Source organism: Corythoichthys intestinalis, chromosome 7 (genome assembly GCF_030265065.1).
Source record: "Corythoichthys intestinalis isolate RoL2023-P3 chromosome 7, ASM3026506v1, whole genome shotgun sequence".
Lineage (NCBI taxonomy): Eukaryota > Metazoa > Chordata > Actinopteri > Syngnathiformes > Syngnathidae > Corythoichthys > Corythoichthys intestinalis.
In genome coordinates this window covers 12003481-12025179 of record NC_080401.1, presented here as the reverse complement: position 1 = coordinate 12025179, position 21699 = coordinate 12003481, and the positions used below count along the sequence as shown (strand labels likewise).

Here is a 21699-nt window from a genome sequence, read left to right as displayed (position 1 = left end):
GATATATCTTCTCTGCATTGGGAAAAAACATAGGGTGTTAAGAAAATGAGCAACTACTACCTTCTTCCCAACATTGCCTCCCACGTTGTTTTTAATTGCTGAGAGAGGTATTGTAAGGCTTTAGCTACATAAGAAATGGCTCCAAATTCTGTCAAAATTCTCCCTACTCATTATACGCTGCCTTTTAGCGCTATCCATAGGTAAAATGGTGTCTTTATGGATTGAACGCGACAATGCGTGAGTGGGTCCTGCAGCGCATGCGTTTATTATTTAACGTGATTAATTTTTAAAAATTAATTACCGCCGTTAACGCAATAAATTTGATAGCCCTACTTTAAGCCAAAACTACTCTGGATGAGTGTAAGACATTTTGTCTGTAACGTTAAATACAATTAGAAATGATTTAAATAAAAAAAAATATATTAAATAATAGAGGTGTGCAAAATTTCCGATTCTTAGATTATTCGCGATTCGGCCGTGGAAGATTCGAGAACGATTCACAAACATCCAAATTCCGATTATTGAAATATGCCAAGTAAAGCGGAAGTACAACACACTCAGCGCGCCGCGCGGTCAATGAGCAACGGAGCGAGAGTAGCTAAACATCATGCTTCTCATTACCCGGCCCCTCGGGTAATGCCAACGCTCAACTCACGGCTCTAGCTCAACTCATGCCACGAGATAAAAAAACACAACAACATACCTGAAGCTGCTACAAAAGTACGTCATCCACATAATGTTACGGTAGATATCATTTATATAAGACTTGATGCACTACGGTAGCGGTAGCGTTTGCAGCACATCTACAAAAAGCTAGATGCAGACGTAGTAAACGGCCGCCATCTTGAAGCAGTACACTTCTCTGCAAGGCTGTTGTAGCGAACCTTCCAAGCAAACCTAATGAACTTTTTATCTAAAATACTCCTAAATCGGTAAAATATTGACTTGAATCTATCTTTAAAATAGTTTTAAAACTTTCACATGTCGAAAGTTGACAAAAGGGAAATTATGGATTAACGGGAGCAATTTTAACAACTTTAACGGTTGATTCACAACATTAAATTAATTGAATGTAGTTTAAAGCTGCTGATACAGAATGGGGACTGGAGTTTTTTTATTTACTGTTATTTTTGTATATTTGTTTACTGCTATATGTTAACTTGATACTGAAATAGTAGTTTGGTTTAGCCTGAGAGTATTTTTGAACAATTTTGGAACAAATGTACAAAATATTAAAAAAAAAAAAAAAAAAAAGGGGGGGGGGTGCATCAATAATCGTTTTAGAATCGAATCGGACCATCTGAATCGTAATCGTAATCGAATCGTTAGGTGCCCAAAGATTCCCAGCTCTATTAAATAAGGCATGTCCAATATTTTTTTGCCGATTCCGATACTTTGAAAATGACGTGATTGGACCCGGACATCTTTAGTTAAATGTATTCGAACAACAAATATGTTTACAGATTGTAAGGTATAGACAAATAAATAAATAAATAATGAAATGCCCATATAAAATTTCATACAAAACTTATAATTCTGATAATTCCCAGGTACCAACGTATTGCCATCAAGCGTGGAATACTTCTCCGGCTTATTGACATGAGTCGCAGTATATTTTGTGCGATGTGGAATAATGGTGCCAACAGCGGGTGGCGAGGCCTGGCCACGGCTCCCCCCAATGAATTTGTTGTCTACCCCCCTGGTCACCCCACTCGCCAGTATAATGTCAGATTGCAGTAGCTGCGGAACTCAAAATTTTGACTGGACTATTATGGACTATGTACATTAACACAATATAATAGTATACAATAAACAATATAACACCATCAACAAAAGTATATCAGAAGGTGTGTCTTGAAGTTTTTCTGACAACTTTCTACTGCCCTGTTTAATACTACAAAATAGTAAAAACCTGAAATTATGGCTTTTATTTTTTGGTGTGCAACCTCAAGGTTTTAAGTGGCCCCATTTGGCTAACCCTATGAAGAATTTCTGGAGGCGCTACTGATTTGAAACAGGCAGTATAGCGCTACTCCAACACCTTGAGGTTGTTCCATGATTTTCTTGCCTGTGAGTGAACGAGGGCAGGTGTGTTCCATTTAAGTCTTTCGCTCCCCCTCCGCCCACTTTCCCTCCACCCTCCAAGTGGCCCTCAGTGTGACGTCATAGCAAGTGCTCAGGGTAAGTGAGCGAGGGCAACTCAAACCGTGATTGGAACGCAGCCAGGGAGTGACCCATAAAATACCCCAAAATCAACAGGAAGTAACTGAAAATTAACAGTTAAATGACCTTAAATGGCTCAAAATGACCTCATTGCCTGGCATTGGCTGCCACTACCGGCCATAGACGTTCAATCCGTTTGAAGTGGGAGGGAACCTCTCAGTTCAAATGGATTGGACGTCTACTAGTAATAAAATCAATCCAATTCACAGCAGAAGCTTGTTTTTTTCTGTTTATTAGTTGTTTGTAGAATATCCTAGAATGATTTTCCGACCAATGTATCGATAATTGTTGTATCGCCACATCGTCAGATCATCGTTATCGTGAGCTTTGTAACGCAAATCGTATCGTATCGTGAGGTACCAAGAGGTTCCCATTCCTACGTATTATCATGTGTTTAAAAGTTGATGCACTCAACTACAAAGTCTTGTTTGCTTAGCAGAGGTACTGTCGCCAAAATACACATTCACAGCAGACAAGGCAGTTAAGAAAAGGAGGGGAGGGGTTAGTTGGGAAGAACAGTCCACACATCAGTCTAAAGTCAACAGAGGGTTACAGGCTCACACTGGTACGGACTAAAACACACACACTCACAGAGAAGTACCTGTCCATGTTGATGAGCTGTGCTCGCTGGCTGCTGAACTCTTTTTCCAGTAGGCTTTTAAGTGGAATTGTCACATGGTCTGGGTCACACACAAAGCTGTGAGCGTCTGTTAGTGCCAAGCGAACAGCTTCCACAAAGATGTGGATGTAGTCTGCACTATTATGAGCTAAATCTGTAAATAAACACGGGAATTTCAATTGTTTACATCTACTCTTTAAAAGGAAAAAGAAACACAGCCAACATTTTTTTACGTTACTCATTGCTAGATTTCTAGATACTCGCTTTGTTGGGGGTACTATTTCAGTGTTATGTGAATTGCGCGCACTGTTACATGAAATTACAAATTCCCATTTGCGTTTGGTGGGTGTGAAGTGTAATTTGACATATTTAAATCATCAGACCAAGCTTCCACTGTAATAGTTACCTTTGAGAGGGAAGTTCTCCAGGATGTTGAGCAGCAGCAGGGCAGCCAACCCTTGGCTGTTAGGAGGACACTCCCATAGGCACACACCCTGAGCACACAATGGAGTCATTTACATAGCTAACCTTGTTAGTCAAACAGAAATCCAATAAGCGAATGAAAATTTCAAGTCACCTTGTACTTTGTGCTTATAGGCGTAACAACATCACTGTCATGGGTACTGAGGTCATCCAATGTCATGACTCCTCCATGTTGGATGATGATATCAGTGATGGCTTGGGCAACTCTGCCTTGGTAGAAAGCTGCTTTTCCATGCTGCCCCAATTCCTATTCATACATTGTGTATAGTAAAGGCCAAGCAAGGAAATCCGCAGTGAGAAAAGGGAGCTTAATCATTACATAGACTGGAATGAAAAGCTGTGTGAATCAGGTTTAATAGTAAAATTAGTGAAAAATTATTTGGGAAATGTATTTGCCATTTTATTCAGCTAGCTAAAATATTTAAAGATTTGTAAAGCACTGACAATAAAACTTCACAGAAGTGCCAAACTGGAACCAAATCCTTATGCTGTGTGAAGAAATAAACCAAGTGTGACTTCATAAAGCTATTGAATATGGCTAATAATTTCCCTTCCCAACCCTTTTCTTTATAACTGATTAAACCTTGCTTCTTCCGGTTATTCTTAGCATTATTGGCCATGCCCCTATCCATGTATTTGATCAATGTGACTCCATCATTGTATTTTGCAGGATGTGTGTGGGCATGGACAGTAAGTACATCAAGGAACTAACACACCATCACCACTGAGGAATGACCATCATGATACCATGGAAAGTTGGAAACCTTCCATCAATGAAACTGAGGTCATTGACAGCTATTGTTTCGCAACGTAGTCATAAGCATGAATGGGTGTGCATGTGTGTGCGTAGTGATTCCATATTGTGACATGACAATTGACTGCATGCCTATCTTCATTAATCATGATTTGGCTCTCGGATAGACTGGCCATTTTACACCTCTGTGAAGTTGCCCTCTCCATCAGACGCAAATTTCTATAAAAATTATGCCAATCATTTCTGCTTTGTTTGTGCTGTAAAAAGTTTAGTTTGTGCTGCAATCGTTTTTGAGATACCGTAATTTCCCGAATATAAGGCGCACCCGTGTATAACGCGCACCCCAACTTTACCTGTAAAATCTAGGGAAAATTCTTGCACCCGTGTATAATGCGCACCCTAATTTTAGCACCATTAAATATAAGTCTCGTGTCTCGAACTTTTATAAAGTACGCGGTTGCAGCATTTTTTAATCCTTTTGACAATTTTTTTTTTTTTAAATAGAATATTAATTTTCTTTCTGTGGTAAAATTGCTCACAGTATACGATAATAATTTTCATAAAGTCAGGAGTTGTAGCGAGTTTTAGCAGAATTCACCAGCGGAACTAATGTTGGAAGTTGTGTAGTTCCCGGGGGGAAGAGTTTAGTTAAGGGAACAGCCGGAAGTAAACAAATGTCCCGCGATTTGCATGCAAGACGTACGTTGTTACTTTGTGAGTTTCAGTGTAAATAAAACAACGCAGCTTGGCTCAGTGGTTCGACACTCTTCTTCAGACTCCTGTCCTAGCTCGCCACACGGTCAACATTTATACGAAACGGATTGCCGTATACGTTCTCTTCAAGACAACATCGCCGTGTGCCGGCATGTTGCAACGCAAAGGTAAGAAAAATGTACCGGTAAATAATAAACGAATAGTACAAAAAAACATTTTAATTTTATTAGATGTGAAAAATATCATGAAAACAATTATTTACCGAATGAAACTTGATTATTATATCACTGTCGTTCGGATTAGGTAATATTGTGCTGGTCCATGCTTACAATGGAACATGAATCATGATGAATTTTTTCTGTCTCCGTCCCTGTACCCGTGAATAACGCGCACCCATGATTTTACGAGTAAATTTTGGGGAAAAAAGTGTGCGTTATATTCGGGAAATTACGGTATTAATTTCGAGTGATGACGTCACGCGGCCCCCCCATTTATTGCAAAATGGACCCGAAGTGGTGCCATTTGTTTATGCTACGTTCGTGTTCGTTTGTGCTGTAAAAAATTTGGTTTGTGCCGTTATATATATATATATGGCAGAAAACAGAGACAAGACTGAAAAAGCAGTTTCTGCTCTTGCACTCCTCTTTAAAAGAAACTGCTGTATTTTAAGCCAAAACGACTGTTGTGTTTGATAGACCAATATGTCTACATGCTGCCATAGCAGATTCATGGCGCATTAGGCCACCGAACTATTTTTTAATTTGTCCGTTTTACCCTGAAAACTCCAGTTTACAGACGTCGCGCAACCGCTTTTGTTTCAACCCAGCCATAAAACGAATTAATTATATTTATCAATCATAATGTCTCTCATTTTTAGCTTAGAATCAATAATTGATGTCTAATATTTCGTTAAAAAAAAAAAAAAAATTTTTAATTATTCACTCACATATATTTAACTTTTAAACAAATGATGTCACAATGACAAAAATGGCGTCTGTAAAAAAGTCAACGATATCTATCTCATAACTATCGCTTAATTGAATTTTTTTTTGTCGTCGCCGTCGCATTTTTCTCCCATATGTTAGATGATAAATAATGGATCCAGACAAAGAAAAATTGAAAAAACAAAACATTTAAAAGGGTAAATATATGAAAAAGAAAATCTCGACCACTCCTTGATGTCTGCCATTTCTGCAGCGTGACCCTTGTTATATTACCATGTTTCACCCATAAAATCTCCCAAAAAATCCAGCTGTGGCCATTCACAGCTGTGTCTTGACACTCAGTGATAAATGCAACATGGAGTTTTTGGATCGAAACAAAGTAAGTACGCGATAATATCGCATTAAAGTCAAGGCGTCTGTAATTCTGCTCTCGCGTGCTCTCACCTCCAGATAGGGTTTCGCTGTTTACATTTTTTTTTTTTTTTTTTTCAAATGCCCTCCTGCTCAAATTTTTTCTTCACCCAGAAAATTGAGATTTTAAGCTTTCCAATGATGTATCACACATGCATAAAGGACAATTTTGAGTTTGGCCAGATTGGGGGTCTCAGAGCGGAACTTGAAGTCACCCGAGTGTTTTCCGCCATATAATTCAATCAAAAGTAAAAATAACGCAACGGACAGAATAATAAAAATAATGCTTAAGAATGACTAGGCTGATTTGGATTCACAGTGGGAATTGTTGGGGAACAACATTGCAGTTTTTTAAACTCTACCTAAACCTTCATGCCATCCACAGTACTTGTTTTGGCATTGAAAATGTATCCAGGGATGTGTACAAACTTGATATGTTATTTTTGTTTGACGTAACATTTTATTTGATATACCTTCAGAGTTCGGGCTAGGGCAGGGTTACGAAAAACTTGTCCGTGTTTGGGTGGCTGATGGTCAATCAGCAGGGCTTCATCAAGTTCCCTCCCAGCGTTTCGTAGCTCAGTCACCCAGTGTTTCCAATGGTAAGCAGTGACTTCAGCAACAGGAAACCCCACCTCAGCTAGTTCCACTGCCCCATTGAGCACCTCCTGCAAGGAAAGCTACGGGAAGCAGCAAGAGGAAACACATGCGGATTACCTCACTGGAAATGAAGCAGGAAGTATGACTCATTGTTTTGAAAAGAAATATACCATAGTGAGTTATAATTGAACCTGTACAGGTGATAAGAATATTTTTAGTCTTACATTGTGTCATTCAGTTTTGAGTTTCATCACAAACATGGAAAAATTTTGCTTGAATGGTCTGACTTAATCAATCCACGTGCCCCTGTATGCTTTCAGACTATTCAAAAGAGCTATATATCACTTTCATCAGAATTTACAGAAAACACAGTGGTATGAAAAAGTATCTGAACCTTTTGGAATTTCTCAACTTCTACACTTTTTCAAAATCACACAGATGTAAAAACAGTGTCCACTTTAACTAAAACCACCTAAACATTAATAAGTTTTCATATTTTAACTAGAAACTGCAATTTCGGGAGAAATTACACCTGGTCTTTCCTCTGTGGAGATACAAATCTTAGCCCCACGCAGGTCTATCACTAGAATGGACAAACATGCCTATCAATGGCATGAAACAAAGTAAACGCCATTAGAAATGAATGGGAAATTTGGACGTCCATGGCCGTCAATGGCAGCACCCTCCATAAGCGTCAATGCAATCGGGGACATTTGGGGTACACGTCCTATTGATATCTGGTCATTTCCTGTTGATTTGGGCTATTTTTTTTTTTTTTTTTTTTTTGCCATTGAAAATGAATGGGAAAATATTTGGACGTCCATGGACGTCAATGGTATCAACTTACATAAGCGTCAATGGAATACAAGTACATTGGCATCAATAGAATGAACAAACATGAAGAAATGCCATTGGAAATGAATGGGAATTTTCGACGTCCATGGACATCAATGGCATCACCCTCCTTAAGCGGCAATGCAATCGGGGACATTTGGGGGACACGTCCTATTGATATCTAGTCATTTTCTGTTGATTTGGGGAAAAAAAAAAATTCCCATTGAAAATGAATGGGAAAATTTTGGGACGTCCATGGACGTCAATGGTATCAATTTACATAAGCGTCAATGGAATCCAAGTACATTGGCATCAATAGAATGAACAAACATAAAGAAATGCCATTGGAAATTAATGGGAAGTTTGGACATCCATGGACGTCAATGGCATCACCCTCCATAAGCGACAATGCAATCGGGGACATTTGGGGGACACGTCCTATTGATATCTGGTCTTTTTCTGTTGATTTGGGGTAATTTAGTTTTTCCTCATTGAAAATGAATGGGAAACATTTTGGACGTCCATGGCCGTCAATGGCATCGACATCCATAAAGTAAATTGAATCCAAGTACATTGACATCAATAGATTTGAGATGCATGGCCGTCAATGGCATCAATGCAATGTAAAAAATTCAATTGGAAATCCCATTGTAAGTGAATGGGAAATGTTCTCGTTAGAAAAAAATGGGACAGTTTGCAAATTGCCGGGAAACCGTACATTTTATCAAAAAATTTACCGTGTCATTTTTATGCCCCTCGCCATCCCGGAATTTTTGACGCCCATCTTGTGTGTTTTCGTCAAAAATTGGCGGACTAGTAACAGTTTGAAACTTGTCTTTTTTTCCCATTAAAAATGAATGGGCAGGTTTTTGGCAAATTTCCGGGGAACCGTATATTTTTTCCAAATTGTATTGATAACCTTTATTCCCCTACCTGTCCTCGAATTTTTGATGCCCAAATTGTGTGATTTGGTGAAAAATTGTAGGACTAGATACATTTTGAAACTTTTTTTTTTCTCATTAAAAATGAATGGGCAAGTTTTTGTCAAATTTCTGGGGAACCGTAAATTTTTTCCAAATTCTGTATACAACTTTTATGCCCCTCACCGTCCCGGAATTTTTGATGCCCAAATTATGCGATTTAGTCACAAATTGTAGGACAAGTAGCGTTTTGAAAATTGCTTTTTTTTTTTTTTGGGAAAATTGCCGTTTAAGGGGAAACGGAAAAATTTTTGGGGACTTTTGAAAAAGTCCCTGCGTCGCGCAAAAATTCCGGACGTGTTGATACTTGAATGGTGCCGATCGGTCAAGCGGTTCGGGCTGCGCAGCGCGCCGAAGGATTCCTATTTAAAAAAAAAAAACAGAATAACATATAGGGGGAGGCCGTAGAATCTCACTAAGGAAAGACCAGGTAATGAGGATAGCATGCAAACAATGACAGAAGGGGGAAAAATAAGTAAGTGAACCCTTTGCCAAAGGAGACTTAAAGAGCATCCATCCATTCATCCAATTGAAACCAATTTTTACCAAACAATTTATGTCAGATGTGTGCCCAATCACTGATGAGTGGTTTAAAGCTGCCCTGCCCACTATAAAACACACCTGGTAAGACTTGTCTTGATGAAAAACATTGTCTGATGTGTATCAGGGCTCGGTCAAAAGACCTGCCTGAAGACCTGCGATCAAGGATTGTTGGTTTGTATAATGCTGGGAAAGGATACAAAACTACCTCTAAAAGTTTGGATGTTCATCAATCGATAGTCGGAGAGGTTGTCTACAAATGAAGAGTTTAGCACTGTTGCTTCTCTCCCAGGGAGTGGCCATCCACCAAAGATAACGCCAAGAGTTCAGGGCAGAATATCCAGAGATAAAAAAGAACCCTAGAGTGTCAGCTAAAGACTTACAGAAATCACTGGCACAGTCCAATACCTACGTGCACACATCAACTATATGTAAAACTATGGCCAAGATTGGTATTCATGGGAGGACTCCACGGAGAAAGCCACTGCTGTCTAAAAAATAAAAAAAAAAACATTGTTGCTCATTGAATGTTCGCAAAAAGGCACTTGGACACTCTACAGAAGTTTTGGCAAAATATTTTGTGGACTGATGAAATGAAAGTTGAATTGTTTGGGAATAACACCAACATAACACCCCGTGACCACCGAGAAGCATGGTGGCGGGAGCATCATGATTTGGGGCTGTTTTGCTACCTCAGGGCCTGGACAACTTGCAATAATTAATGGAATAATGACTTGAAAAGTTAATCAGGAAGTTTCACAGGAAAACCTGAGGCTGTCTACCAAACAGTTGAAGCTAAAAAGAGGATGAATGCTACAACAAGACAATGATCCAAAACACAGAAGTAAATCAACTTCAGAATGGTTTCAGAAGAACAAAATACAAGTTCTGGAGTGGCCAAGTCAAAGTCCAGACTTGAACCCCATTGAAATGCTGTGTAATGACCTATAGACAGTGTTTTATGCCAGATATCCCAGGAATCTGTCTGAATTACAGCAGTTTTGTAGAGAACAATAGGCCAAGATCAGCCCTGATCGATGTGTCGGACTGATCTGCTGCTACAGGAAGCGTCTGGTTTAAGTTATTGCTGCCAAAGAGGGGGCCACAAAATATTAAATGTAATGGTTTACTTACTTATTTTACCCCTTCTGTCATTGTTTGCATACTATTCTCATTAAAATATGAAAACCTATAAATGCCTGGGTGGTTTTAGTTAAAGCAGACATTTTTTTCCTCTGTGTGATTTTGACAAAGATCTGATCACATTTGATGGTATAGTTTTTCATACCACTGTACAAACACTGCTAAAATGTGCGTATAGAACATTCATTAAATATACTCTAGAATACATTTGTTTGTCATCAAAATCATTGATTATTTTGTATTGTAATGCACGAGCCCTACGTTTCCATAAATTGGAAAAATTTACATTTCCTTTAAACACGTTTTTTGAAGTATTTGAGATGAAGAACACAGATAATTAAACACGCATATTCATCATTTTTTAAATCTTACTAATTATACTTATTATAATAGTATAATAAAAATATAATTTAAAACTTGGCGGCACGGTGGCTTAGTGGTTAGCACATCTGCCTCACAGTTCTGAGATCAAGGGTTCAATCCCGGGCTTCGGCCTTCCTGTGTGGAGTTTGCATGTTCTCCCCGTGCCTGCGTGGGTTTCCTCCGGGAACTCCGGTTTCCTCCCACATCCCAAAAACATGCATGGTAGGCTGATTGAACACTCTAAATTGTCCGTAGGTATGAGTGTGTGCGTGAATGGTTGTATGTCTCCTTGTGCCCTGCGATTGGCTGGCAACCAGTTCAGGGTGTCCCCTGCCTACTGCCCGTAGTTGGCTGGGATAGGCTCCAGCACCTCCGCGACCCTCGTGAGGAAAAGCGGCATGGAAAATGAATGAATGAATGAATGAATTTACAACTTTGTGCAGGTTACACCCAAGGCTGGTTGCGGAAACTTTTGTACGATGCATTAACATTCACAACAATGAACACAATACCATCTTCAATGAAACCAACATGTATGTTTTGGGAATATTGAAAGATGTATCAGAAAGAATGGCACACAAGTACAGGGAGAACTCTGGTGTTTACGTATGGACTCTTGAAGCCTAATGATACACTGATGAGAACCCATATATGGTTTTAGTTTTCAACTAGATAACACAAACACTAATCCAGCCAAATGTCAGTGAATCGTAAGCTTAGCATCTTCTTCCTTCAACTTTAGTACACAGTTTACTGGAATGTGTGTTTGTGACTGTGGTGTAAGTCAATGTTTTGTTGAAATGTAAATTATTATGTTAAATGGGTTGGATTTATGGCTCACTTTCTCATGATGCAATAGACATACACAAGCACACACAGTCAAACCTTATGACTACCAAACATCTCTATGGTATCACACCAGCACGCAGGTGCTCCCGGTACTGTAACATTCAGAGCGTCAAAAACTGGAGGGGGGTCATTAGCACTGTACATGCGACCCATTAGGTATTCCAGAGTCAAGCCTTTGGGAGAACGACCACTATATCACAAAAGAGAATGTTTTCAGTATATACACTATAAAGACATTGTGAAAATACAAAGAAAAGTGCTTACCTGCCATTTATCCCTTTGATCTCGCCGGTGTTGCTAGTAAAGAACAAGCAGAAGGCATCACCACCAAGACCGGTGCTGCACGGTTCTGTAACTGCTAGAGCCGCTGCTATGGCCACCGCAGCATCTGCAGCATTACCACCACGCTTCAGAACATCTGGATAAATAGACAAACCAATGCTTGTTGCTAAAGTACTGCAAAGCGCACCAATGCAGCATCAATATTACGGTGCGTATGCCAATCATGCAGTCGACGGTGCAAAATACATCTTCCCACCTGATTAACAGGTTAGTGCCAAATAACCTGCTCATCCTTGTTGTTCATTTTCACCTCTGTGTTGATGTTTTTTTGGTCGCCTAGTCCCGTGAATAGTGAATTTAGATGGTTCAACTTAACTGATTCCTAAAGTGTAAACTACTCTGTTCGCAAATTGAAGTAGCAGATTAGCTGCAGTCTTTTAGCTAACTGGCTATGACTACACTGACAATTAAATGTGATTCGAGTGAGAGGCTCGCACTCAAGAGCTTTGTCTAATATTGTGTTGATATGTGGTATTTGAACTGTATCAATACTAATGCTATTTTTTGCTACAGTGATCCTCTCTACTTCGCGCTTCAAACCTCAGTCCATCAGATTTTTTTTTTTCATTTAAAAAATGAATACAGATGAGCTGCCCCGAGCCAATCGCGTAGTCTCACTCACCTCCTCTTTGATCTTCAGGCATTGTACTGGAGTTGCTTATTAAAGTTAACGATGATTGACAGACAGTTAAGCTTTGATCTTACAGAGCTGCTGATAGGCCGAGACTTCAAAGCACCGCTTTTTTTTTTTTAAATGGAGTCTACATTTTTTTGTTTATAAATAATTCTGCGGGACAATAACACGTTCAAAACATCATAATTATTACATTTGAAGTGCTTAAAAACAATTTATTAAAGTACATAGTATACATAATGTTTTTTTTTTTAATTATACAGTGGTACCTTGACATTCTATCGCTTCAACACACGATCCTTTCGACATAAAATTTGACTCGCCATTTTTTTCTACATCCGACGACATGCTCGTAATAGGACGATTTATGACAGCGCCGCAGTTACTTTGTTTTCCCGCAAGACTGACGCACCCCGGATTTTCTTGTGAGAGAAATCAACATGGGTTCCAAGAATGTTAGTGAAGGTGGCAAAAAAGGAAAAAGGTGAGGCTTACCATGGAAATGATAAAAAAATATGAGCATGGTGGGCGCGTCCGTGAACTGACTTGACAATAACGCCATAGAATGTCTAGAATCTCGACGTTCCTCCACCGACCTCCGTTCGCCAGTCTTTATAAATTAAGATGACAATTATTATTGTGGTAACATCGCCAAAAAGTCCCCAGCTTCGTCAGGTTTTTAATCATTTATTTCAGAAGTTGTGCAACAAAACATGCTTATTGTCCGCCCCAGTTGAACAAAGTGAAAGTAAGCGTCCTCCCGCGTGGCTGACTTGACAGAGGGATGCTCTGTCAAGTCAGCCACGCGGTGCGTTCACGTACACCACGCAAAACACATCCGCCACATTAGAACCCCATTCGTTACATTATTACAGGTATTATTATTACTAATATTATATTATTATTTTTATTCATAATTTAGTTGTTTTGCTCCGTCTAATTGGTATTTGCAGTATTACCAGCAGCATTTGTTGAGGATTTAGTGTAGGTTTTCAGGCTGTGGAGCGAATTAATGTGATTATAATATATTCTTATGGGAAAATCCTGGTCGACATACGACCATATCGACTTACAAACAAGGTCCTGCAACGAATTAACTTCATATGTAGAGGTACCACTGTACTTTGAGAAAAAAGTGAGAAAAAAACATGTCTTATATGAATCTCTATCCAATGAAAAATCTGAATAAATACATTGAACACACAAAAAAAATTGGTGGGGGGGGGTACTACTTCGCACTTTTTCACTTATCGCGGCGGGTTCTAGTCCCCATTAACCGCCGCGAAAAACGAGAGCTCTCTGTATTTTTTTATATGAACAAAATGAATAGAATCAATCTGTATGAATGAATTGCCTATCTTTGTGATACAACAAAACAACAAAAGGTCACCACACAGGTCCCCCCAGAATTCACCCACACAGGACGCCAGGCGCAACCCGAATCAACAGAACGGAACGGACAGGTTGCGCAGCCAGGGCGTCTGTGGAAGACGACCGAACGGACAATCAGGCGGCCATCCAGGCTGCCAGATGTGGGACGCCCGAGCAGAACAGTCTGGAGGACGCCCAGGATGCCAGGCGACGGACAACCGAAAGCGACGATCAGGAGGACGACCAGGATGCCAGGCAGTGGACGACCGAGCAGGACAATCAGGTGGCAGCCCAGGACGAGGAGCGCGTCGTGCAGCACCGCCCAGGCGAGGCCGGAGAAGCGGACGCCAAGAGAGGTGGCACACGTTGCTCAGCTGCGGGCGAGTATGAGGTCGAGACGTGCCACAAGCAGCACCACCCAGTCGAGGCTGCAGACGAGGGCGATAGGCGCGGCAGTCGGAGTTCACCGGTTGAGGCCGAGGACGAGGGCAACTGGCAAAATGCACCAAGCCGACCGGTCGTAGCAGGAGCGAAGGAAACGCCGAAACCGTAGTCGAAGCGACGTCAACGTTGTCCAAAGGCGGTGGACGAGGAGAGACGTCGGGGGCGACGTTCGCAGGCCGAGGTGCAACCTCGGAGACTTCCGGAGGCACCGGCACAGCAACGAGGTTAGCGGCGGTGGCCAGCGGCGCTGGCAGATGACTGACCTCGGAGACTCCCGGAGGCGCAGGAGCGAGGTCAGTGGCAGTGACGTCCAGCGGCGCCGGAAGTGTGGCGACCTTGGAGACTTCCAGAGGCACAGGTGCTGGAGCGACGTCATTAGGAAGGCCAAAAAGCAGGCGCAGCGCCGTCAAGAAGACGAGGGCCGGACGCGGCGGCGTCGAGAAGACGAGGGCCGGACGCGACGGCGTCGAGAAAACCAGGGCCGGACAGGAGGCAGTCGAGAAAACCAGGGCTGGACAGGACACAGTCGAGAAAACCATGGCCAGACGGGATGCCGTCGAGTAGGCCCGAGGCAGACGGGGCGTCGGGAAGTGCCAGAGCGGAAGTGCGCAGGGGTGGCATGGGTACCGGGACAGAAGTACGGAACCGGGGCGGAAGCGCCGCCATCTTTGGCGGGAACCTCAAGCAGCAGGGCTCTCGAGGCAGGCACCTTGGGCGCCTTTGAAGTCGATTTGTACGACGGTTCAAAAAGTCTGAGGAGGTGCACCTTGAGCCCCGTATACTACCTTCGGCGGATAAACCAAGAAGCGCTGTGCCATGACCGCCATCGAGTACCCAAGCGCAGCCACCACCTGGTAGAAGCGCATGGTATCGTCGGAAATACCACGGAGGACAAACTGCTCCTCCGCTGATGCAAACCACGCGGCCGCAGAAGACTCTTTGAACAAAGCTAGCTCGAGAAAGCTAGAGTCCGCCATTGCTTAAAGTGTTCAAAAATGCCTCTGAGACTTCAACGAGGCAAGCCGGGTCACCAATGTGGCGGTATGAAATGTTGAGAGTCTTGTTAGCTCGGATTGCTGTCCACCCGCTGTAACTCTGCTCTCCCTGTGAACTCTCGTAACTTTCTACTCAGCCGGAACGCGCACGGCCAAATGGACACATGAGTACGGTGGGTGAATTATGTCAAACAACAAAGGGTCACCACACAGTGATATATCCTCATTTCTGTCCAGATAAAGTAGAGCAGCAGAGTATAGACCCTACTCACATGACTTCACAACCACGCCTCCGCGCCATATTGTCCGTCTACTCGTCGTGTTGATGCATTACCGTTACGTAAATTCCTCCTATTATAGCGCGTTTTTCTGCTCGTTAACATTAATAATCAAAATGGTGAAGGCGTGTGTGGCGGTTGGTTGCAATAACAGAGAAGATAGACGGAGAGATTTGAAGTTCTACCATATTCCGAGAGACCCGGAGAGGAGAGCGAGATGGACTGCTGCAATTCGACGAGAAAACTGGGCTCCAAACGATTACCACGGATTATGTAGTAGTCATTTTATATCTGGTAAGATGCATTTAATATATATTTAGAGGGTTTTGGGCTGACAACCACAATTAAGATCATTGCGAGGCTAATCGCCGACAACATACAGTTTCAAATTCAAGATGCTTATTTCTTCCACCATCATTACATTTTGAATAATATTTAGCTGGTACCAAGTGAAAGAAGCTGGCCTCGTCTACGGATCATCAGTTAAACAGGTGTGACCAAACCTTTTGCAAAGGGGGCCAGATTTGGTGTGGTAAAAATGCGGGGGTCTACCTTGGCTGATTTACATAGAACAATATATTTAAACAAATTTTAGCAAGCCCTTCTGTGTGTCACATTTGCTTTTTTTTTTTTTTTAATTCATAATTTCAACAGTCTCGTCTTTGTGGCTTTTTCTTTCGACACTCGGACTCTTGCGAAATACTGCTGCTGTGAAAAAATAAACTACCTTCAAGTTGCTATAATTTCTCGCTGCGTATCTTCCCTGTAAGTGTTGTCGTACATGTCAGCGTGTCTTGTTTAGTAATATTGCGTCACATCGAACTCTTTGAAAACAGTCTCTTTGCAAATGAGGCAGACACAGTTGTTGCGTGTTTTATTGAAGAAATAGTCCAATATCCACCTATCCTTGAAGCGTCGGCCATCGCAGTCAACTTTTTTTTTTTTTTTGATTGTCGCCATTTTAGAAATCACACAGAGTAATGTTGCTTAGAGTGCTGCTCTTAGTTTTTCAAACTTTCGTGAGAATAGGCTGATTTTGTGTGGACAAGATAGTCGTAGATATCAGGGTAGCAGATGTCAGGCAGAGAGGGCGAAGACAGTGGGTCGAAAAATATCGATTTAGGCATCAAATATTGATCTGGCGAATGGATAGACTGAAGCTTTTCCACATAATGCCTTTTATGCAACGCATCCAATGAGTTTACAGCGTCTGAAAGCACCGGGGCTTCCATGAATTGCTCTATAAACTGAACGACTAATTGAAACCATTGAGAATAGGGCTAAACAGAGACAGACAATATGGCGGCCAGATACAGCGACACGTCATTCTGTGACGTTGGTGAGTAGGGTCTATAGAAAGAGGTGAAGGAGAGATTAAAGAGCATACGACACCAGAAAAAAAGTCTTAAATGGCATTATTATGTGAATTAGAATCATATTTTGAGACGATTCGACTATATACAACAATTTAGCAAAGCGCAGATGACGAGAAATTAGTCATTTAATCTGCCGGTTAGCCACGCCTACAATTATAGGGCTTTAGCGTCCCCAACAGGTGGATGACGTCAGCGGTAGACTAGGCTCATCGGTTTTACTATTCAGCCCATTGAGGGTGAATTGTTCAGAACGAGGAAAACGAGACGAAGAGAGCTGCAAAATGTCATTGTTTCAGTCTCTCTACTCCCAATATTTTTACAGGATATTCTTTTTATCCAAGTATTTTCCCCAATAGCTATATAAATGGCTTGAGAAGGACCAGTCAGCCCGTCGAGGGGGAACTATTCACAATGAGGAAAACGCGACGAAGAGAGCGGCAAAATGTCATTGTTTCTGTCTCTTTACTTCAATATTTTTACAGGATATTCTTTTTATCCAAGTATTTTTCCCCAATAGCTATATAAATGGCTTGAGAAGGACCAGTCAGCCCGTCGAGGGGGAACTATTCACAATGAGGAAAACGCGACGAAGAGAGCGGCAAAATGTCATTGTTTCTGTCTCTTTACTTCAATATTTTTACAGGATATTCTTTTTACCCAAGTACTTTCCCCAATTGCTAAATAAATGGCATGGTCATGACAAATAACTTGTGCTAAATGGAATATAAAATAATAAAAATCCATTTATTCAAGACGACATGGCAAAATTACTCCATAATGGTCAAAACAGTCGACTTTACTGTCACACCTGCCGAACGATATTTTATGACACCTAAATCGGACATGTCATTTCCCTTCCCCGGCTTCGGAGAATGTAAACAGACCAGAAGGAGTGACAGCTAGCCGACATGCTAACCCGAACCGAGGGATGTTTCAAAGTCTTCGAAGTGGAAAATCACACATAACTAGCCTGGATTATTTGACATGACGACCCGGTTGTCGAGTTTCTTTGCGGATCGGCAAACCGCCCGGCGGAGAGCAATTTACAGTTCGTTCCCTGGAGGAGGGTGGCTGGAATTGTTGTGTAGCTAACGTGCTAACAGCTAACTGCTAATGAGCGTGAGGATAGCTTTTTACATGCCTATCAATGATCAAACGTAAGTAGTCCTTTATTTAAAGGAATTTTATAGTGTTTACTTTGTAATCACTGTATTCGTATTTGACATAATACAAAACAAGATGTTAACTCACTTCCTTGTAAGTCCAATGGTCCCACAGTAAATATCCACGGTGAATGGGAACCTTTTGAAACTCCAAAAAGGCGCATACGCCTCTCCCGCATACAGAATGATTTTTCTGCAGCCGTTTGGCTGGCGTGATGCAAAAAATAAAAGTATTAATCCGCAAAATCAGCTGAATCCTTCGTCCTCATACACAACAGTACACTGTAGCGTGAAGAGGACGTCTTCTACCGTACACGTCACAGCGCCCTCCTCCTCAATGCGAGACCGAAGCCGGAAGTCACTCATTTTCCTGGCGCGGGATTCAAAAAACGAAATAAATATAGCGATCGCTTCCACACACATCCAAGCGGTCCATATCATTCAGGAGCATAAAATACCGCGTGTATTATGAAATAAACATGCTTTTTCGTGTCACAAGCACTTTAAGGTTGATGAGCATGAGCAGAGGTGAATTGACTATCAACAAGTGATGCGCCAATTTTGAATACTGGTGGCTGTAAAACAACAAAACAAAAAAAGTTTTTTTTTTTTTTTTAACAGAAACTTGGAGTTTGGTTTGATTATATGTAGCTTAAATCGCTATTTCTGAATTATTAGGACAGATAAGTGATTAAATATAAATAAATAAATAAAATTGCTTGCTCGTCAGTGACCCGCTGTGCCCCAGTATTGTATTAGGTCTAGTGACGCCCCTGGACATCTATATTATTCAGGTCCCCTTGGATTGAGGGATTCTCGCTGCCGCTTGTTACCTCTCTCCCGACAAATTTCCACAGTGATTCCTTTTCAAAACGTTACGTTTGTCTAGTTTAGTTATTAACAAACGCTCCTGACTTTTCCATTCCGAAAAGTGAATTTCTCTTCTCCATGACAACTTTGCACACTCACCCAGTCCTACAGCGGAAGCGAGGGGCTGGCTGGACGCCACACAGCCGTGTAAACACACCACAGGTGACCGACGAGAAGTGAAACACAAGTCTGTGTCCATGCCAACCTGTCTTTTAACGGCTTTGCACTGCAATAAAACTATTTGACGCCGCGATGTAAAACAGCTGGGAAGAATGCGGCGCCGAGCCGAGACAATCAGTTTATCGGGGAGCGTTCGCTTTTCCTCAGCCACGTATTAATCGAATGTAGCTCACGTCGATGAGTGAAAATGATGCACAATGAAATGAAGCTTCACATAATTGTAGCGTCAAAATAATACATTTCATTCAGGATTTTTTCTGGTACTTTTTCTGAATTGAATTACAGTTGGATTATCAATAAATAAATGAATACCCTTAAAATTCACGTATTGTTCTCAATTGCACCTTTATGCATTTTAGAGGTGTTTACAGGGAGCCCTCTCCTGTTCTTAAAGACAAATTGATCTCCTTATTGACACAAATAGAATTGCAAACTGATCAGAGGTTGGTAGAGTAGCCAAAATTTTTATTTAATTAAAAAATTAGTCATCCAAAAAATGTAGTCTAGTACAAGTAAAAAAGTATCCAGTGAAAAGAATACTCAAGAAATGAGTTGACATTGAAATGACATTTTGAGTAACTGCTTGTTTTTGTTTTTGTTTTTTTAAACAATGGTATTTTTTTTCTTTCAGCACAAACTTGTCTATATGAACTGTTGTTATAATCATACTGTACAATAACCCGCTATATAACCACACTAGTGTTGTATCGGTCGCGAACGATTCGTTCTTTTTGAACGAATTGTTTGGGTGAACGAGACCGAACTAATCACCATCTGCACTGATTCGTTCTATGAAGTTGGTGCTTGTTCACTGCGTGGGAGGGCGTTGAGCAAGCGGCAGCGTCTTCTGACATCGCACACGACCAATCAGACGCCAGCCTCATCGCGGGCAGGGGAAGGACCGGAAACAGAATCAGGGCGTATGTCACTCACTTCCACGTGTGGCCAATGAGCAGCCAGCGTGCAGGCAGGGGGGCAAGACTGAGTTTTGTCACTTCCCGTTCAGTGACTCGGTCCTCCGGTTCCTGACCTAGCTTGCTGCTAACTTGACTTTCCAGTAATGAATATGCGGTGAACGAATCAAAAAATGAAAGGAAAGGACTTTGTCACATATTTGTTAACGTGGAGCCTATCAAATGCAGCTCAAAAAGACAAAAACACCACACAAATCTAGCGAGCATGGTTTAGTGTACTACTTTTCTCAACAGACTCGCGACTACCTATTACCACATACTATCACATTTACAGTAATTTAAAACACGGGTAGCTACGAGGCAAGCAAAAGCTGAGCTGCGGTCGCGTGACGGCAATGAAGGGGGCAAAGAACTGTCACTATAAGGAGGCTTCATGGCAGCGATATTTACCTCATATGTGCACAGAAAAAAATATTTTGTATGATCACCATAATACTGATTTGCAATGAAACGGTATATACATGTCCATTTTTTCCAAGTGTTTTATTTTTTTTTTCGTGTCAGGTGTTGGTTGGTTTGACAAATTATGTCAATCCGTCCATCGTGTGCTACTCAAGCGCCCCAAAACAACGCACATGGACACGGGAGATGTCGCAATATGTCTACATTTTTCTTAACAGACTAATGAGAGTAGAAAGGCGATATCGTAAAGAGCAAACAATTATTTCTTATCAGCATTTGACGATCTGAGATGCGGGGACGACAGGGGAGCTGACCGGATTATTTTATTTATTAATACCAGTGCAAAAATTTAATACGATCACCATAATACTGATTTGCAATGAAACTGTATATACATGTCAATTTTTTCCGAGTGTTTTTTTTTTTTTTTTTCGTGTCAGAGCGTGTCGGTTGGTTTGACAAATTATTTCAATCCATCCATCATGCGCTACTCAAGCGCCCCAAAACAACGCACGCAGACACAGGAGATGTCGCAATATGTCTACATTTTTCTTAACAGACTAATGAGGGTAGAAAGGTGACATCGTAAAGAGCAAGCAATCATTTCTCGTCAGCATTTGACGATCTGAGATGCGGGGACGACAGGGGAGTTGACCGGATTATTTTATTTATTAATACCAGTGCAAAAATTCAATACGATCATCTTAATACTGATTTGCAATTAAACTGTCAAATATCAAAATGTAGTATTGTCTTTATTTCAGAGCAGCACATTCGACAACTAGCTATTTACACTTATAGTTTTAACAATAGTAACTAAAAATAATAGTGATGAGCATAAAAACAAAAATACAACAGAGCGAGAGGTAAATATGATGTGTTGGTCGTTCCATATTTTGAAATTAAACTTTCGATTTATTTTTATTTTCGTGACAGCAAGCATTGTAAATGTGATCAAGAACATGCTACAGAAAGTCCGTGCGCCCCCGACCCCAACCCCCCGCTCCCCCCACAAAAGGAAAATGTTTAACCGTGTCCTCAATCGAAATGCAAGCACGAGCCATGACTTTGAGCCCATAGAACTAGGACAGACGACGCGGAAGTTCTCCCTCGCTTTTGCAGCAGCGGGAGGGAGACGAGGCTGTCTGTGAAAGCAGAATGATATTGCCTGTCACTCATTACTGAAACTACGACGAGCGGTCAATGAGGAGCC

At 41.3% G+C, this 21699-nt stretch overlaps 1 protein-coding gene across 2 annotated transcripts in view; it reads right to left on the bottom strand.

Annotated features, from left to right (window-relative positions):
* The window catches only part of LOC130919441 (glutathione hydrolase-like YwrD proenzyme), a 53154-nt gene extending 33920 nt beyond the window's left edge, over nt 1-19234 (bottom strand). Inside the window, exons 1-7 of one of the 2 annotated variants that reach the window (XM_057842167.1) lie at nt 19030-19234; nt 11722-11875; nt 11494-11647; nt 6622-6828; nt 3420-3572; nt 3249-3336; nt 2815-2996 (exon numbers count right to left, since the gene is read on the bottom strand). In XM_057842167.1, the coding sequence (XP_057698150.1) occupies nt 2815-2996; nt 3249-3336; nt 3420-3572; nt 6622-6828; nt 11494-11647; nt 11722-11875; nt 19030-19129 (1038 nt within the window). In that variant the 5' untranslated portion in view covers nt 19130-19234. The remainder of the gene's footprint in view (nt 1-2814; nt 2997-3248; nt 3337-3419; nt 3573-6621; nt 6829-11493; nt 11648-11721; nt 11876-19029) is intronic. The other variant, XM_057842166.1, reaches the window with a different exon arrangement.
* Between the last annotated feature and the right edge of the window lie 2465 nt (nt 19235-21699).